This window comes from Triticum dicoccoides, chromosome 2B (assembly GCF_002162155.2).
Source record: "Triticum dicoccoides isolate Atlit2015 ecotype Zavitan chromosome 2B, WEW_v2.0, whole genome shotgun sequence".
Lineage (NCBI taxonomy): Eukaryota > Viridiplantae > Streptophyta > Magnoliopsida > Poales > Poaceae > Triticum > Triticum dicoccoides.
Window position 1 is genome coordinate 736138459 of NC_041383.1, and position 3609 is coordinate 736142067.

The 3609-nt window shown below is 44.0% G+C and overlaps 1 protein-coding gene across 1 annotated transcript; it reads right to left on the minus strand.

Annotated features, from left to right (window-relative positions):
* Window positions 1-738: 738 nt before the first annotated feature.
* LOC119368525 (probable xyloglucan endotransglucosylase/hydrolase protein 12) lies at window positions 739-1955 on the minus strand. The gene is made up of 2 exons (XM_037633763.1): window positions 1664-1955; window positions 739-1535 (listed from the first exon to the last, which is right to left on the minus strand). Exons 1-2 carry the CDS (start codon window positions 1922-1924, stop codon window positions 936-938), a joined length of 861 nt encoding a protein of 286 aa, XP_037489660.1. The 5' UTR covers window positions 1925-1955; the 3' UTR covers window positions 739-935.
* Between the last annotated feature and the right edge of the window lie 1654 nt (window positions 1956-3609).

The window sequence follows — 3609 nt, forward strand, 5'->3', positions numbered from 1 at the left end:
GGTTTGGCCCATTTGGTTGTAGAGGGAAATGAAAGAAAAAGAAAAAGGAGAGAGAAGAGATTTGTTTTGGCCCATTAGATTTTCCTTCCTTTATGCTCCATCTTGTTATGTATTTTCAATTTCTGAAACAACAAGATAAGGTACCTTGTATAGGACCTTACAAAAATATTTGTTTGCAGTTTTTTCCAAATGTTTTGTACATGGAACATACTATTGTAGTGTTCATACCAAAGGTAGCATTTTTTAAAATCATTTGCTATTATTTAGGTCTTAAATGAGTGTCGAGTTAATTACTAGATATTATTCAAATTTGAACTACATGTATCTCTCTCTACAGAAAAAAAAAGTACATGTATCTCAAATAGGATCTGTAAATTCGAAATAAATTCATATTTAAGTAATTATGCATCTTCCTTATATGTGATGTTTTTGGTGGTAACCCTCCTTTGGTCATGAAAAAGCACCACCCAATTGGGCATGGTAAGCTTTCTTTTGATCGAGATGAAAAGTTTAGTACCACCGCGGGATTTAGGCCAAAATTATCATAGTAAATTTCTCATAGACCAATAGGTTATTGTAATCGTGGTGTGTTGTGGTTGTGAGTAAGCTTACCTGATTCTTTAGTGGGCCTGGCTCGTTGGTTCATATGCATGCAACCAATCATGCCTTATGTGATCCATTCAAAAAAGATCGATCATGATTACTTAATCGGGTAAGCATTGAACAAAATTTTGAGGGGGAAAAACATCCGTGGAGCAACAAGAATGAAAAATCTTGAGAACACAAAAATATCTGTATCAAAAGAATAAATAAATGAAGTCCCAATGGAATCAATGGGTCGTGTATGCCGTGGTAGATAGATCGGCCGGCCAACCATTGCCGCTTGGTGCGTGCCACGACCACGATCAGACTGCAGCTGGATATGCATGGGTCGATCAGTACTGCGGCAGGCTGCACTCGGGGCCGGGCTTCTTGTTGTTCCTATAGTCGACGCAGTAGTCGTAGATCCTGTGAGACCTCTGCTTCTCCAGCATCTTGGTCCGCTGCTGGTCGCTGAGGCCAGCACAGTTCTGCTCCCGCCCGCCATGGCTGAATGCCCCGGCGCAGCCGTAGACGCAGGAGTCGCTTCCGTCGCAGGGGCAGACGTCGAGGACCATGTCGCGGTAGCCGGCGACGAAGGGCGCCTTGGACCAGTCGGCTTTGACGCGGCCGCCCTGCGTGGCCCAGTCCTCCGCCGACCAGATGCTGGAGTAGCCGAACATGGGCCGCTTGGTCGGGTACGCAATGCCCTTGTCCTGGTAGTTGCGGAACACCCGGATGGGGACGTCGTCGACGTACCAGACGATCATGCAGGGCGTCCAGGAAATGGTGTAGGCGTGGAAGTCGGCGGTGGGGTCGAACCAGGGTACGAACTGCATCTCTTTCTTGCCCACGCCGTCGGCGAACACGTTGGTGTGCAGCGTGTAGGGCTGCCCTGTCTCGTTCCCCAGGAACTCGAAGTCGATCTCGTCGTGGTCGTCCCCCACAGAAGATGTCTGAATCCATGATAAATTAATGCATACACAGTTAGTATTGCAGTACATCAACATTTCAGTACAAGCTCATTAGTAAGTATTATTGTAGATAATTAAAGCTAACCACGATAGGATAGATATATACTTACGTAGTATGTGGTCACGGTGCCGGCCGAGTTCCCCGGGACGAGCTTGATGAGGGTGGAGACGCTGCCGTAGATGAACTGCTTCTTCGTCTGCAGCAAGCAGCCAGAGGAGTTGCTCTTTAGGGACATGGTCAGGCCGTGGCCGTCTTCGGAGAAGGCCGCGTTCTCGGGGTTCCACTTGATGTCGCAGTTGTCACGGAAACTGGCACTCGCGAGGCCGATGACCATCGCCACCAGGAGGAGCACCCTCCTTGAGCTCTCCATCTTCTCCGACGTCGTAGTTGGCACTAGCTTAGCTTTTGGTGGTGTAGGAAGTGTATGTCAAGAAGACTTGATGAAAATGCAGAGGTGCACAAGGGCTTTATATAATCCTCTCCGCGTTGCGGATCTGTGCTAATTATTTTCAGTCAAATGCAAAAGTGTCTGGTGCGCACGTAGTGTAGTATGTAGCTGGGTTACTTTGCGCCATGCATGTCTTGTTATTCTCTCAGGTTGCACCTACCTAGTGCTTGTTGTCGGTTTGTTCAATTATCATATGGATTGCTTGCATCTGAGAGCGTCTGGATTTGACTAGTTAGTGGTCAGCACAACGGTGTTTCGTACTTCCTCTTTGTTTCATGCCAAACTGCGCACCTGTCGATGAGATGAGATGAGGGAGTGCGCCAACTGTGAGCCAAGAAGTGAAAGGAGACTAGTAAGACAATGGGCATTAGAGGCGTTCCACGTACGGAAGCCGTTTTCACCCAAAACATTTCAGCCACCTCTAATAGCCTAACCGAGGCGGTTAATCATCCTTGTGAAACTCATGCATGCGGTTCAAGTAGCAAAACCGGCTCTAATAACTAGTTGAGGCCGTCCATAAATCCTGACCATCTCTAATTAATAATTTAAGTCAAGAGGCAGTTTTCCAATCAACAAGATATCAGGCTTCGGTTGGTCTGCAAAGACAACATGAAAAGTTAAGATGAGTAGACTACTCGAGCGAAAAGACGAAATGAAAAGGCAAGATAGGTAGACCACTCGAGACCAAAAGACGACGTGAAGAGGCGAGATGGGTATACTACTCGAGACGACGAGGGGAATATATTATAAATCTTTGGATTTTAGAACCTTGTTTCATATGTTGGATGTGAAGTCTACAAAACTTTTGTATATGTCGCTTTGACATATTGAACATATATGAATGTATTATGAGATGCAATGGTTTTATGTGGTGAACGAGAATGTGTATGTGAGGAGACTTTCAGAATTTTAATTGAAGGGTTAGCTGAAAACAATAATTAAAATGCCAACCCTAAATAAGAACAGGAGGTGGTTCTGAATTGCAAAACCATTTCGAATGAGAGTATTCTTAGTGCATGGAACCAACTTAAATGTATAGCACTAGAAGTGGTTTTGTTTAGGGAACCGCCTACTACGGTAAAGGCCTTGGAGACATTTTAAAACGGCAACCGCCTTTTATAGTCTAAGCATTTTACAATTGTGCCATTTTAGAACTAGCTAGTACTTGCAGAGATTGCTAATTGCATATTTGTTTATGTGAAGTGTTTGAAAATCAACTTTTACTGCTAGTGTGTTTGCATGAATATTATTGCCACATATTGATTATTTTTTTGGTTACTCGCAACTATGCAATTCCTTTGTTATGCTAAGAAATTAGTGAAAGTTAATGTTTTTCATAATTATGTTGCAGCCTTGGATTAGTTCTTTTCATGCAGCTAGTCCGAGTGATAATGTGAACAAGGGTTGGGAAAATACCCATGTAGACCGGTTTGGTGACCATGCCAATCAAAGCAACGAGAAAGGTGTGTTCACCAAAATGATATGTAAGATTATATGTCGTGGCAGCAAATACAATCCTTTTGGAGTATGTCGCCCTAATTAAAGAATTTCTGGCAGATGTGATGATTTTTGGAATGCCTTGATATCAACATGAGTGATATCTTTTA

Coding starts and splice junctions, on each gene's coding strand:
- LOC119368525 (XM_037633763.1), bottom strand. CDS start 1,924: ATGGAGAGCTCAAGGAGGGTGCTCCTCCTGGTGGCGATGGTCATCGGC. Junction 1,536..1,663: donor GCACCGTGACCACATACTAC/GTAAGTATATAT, acceptor TCATGGATTCAG/ACATCTTCTGTGGGGGACGA.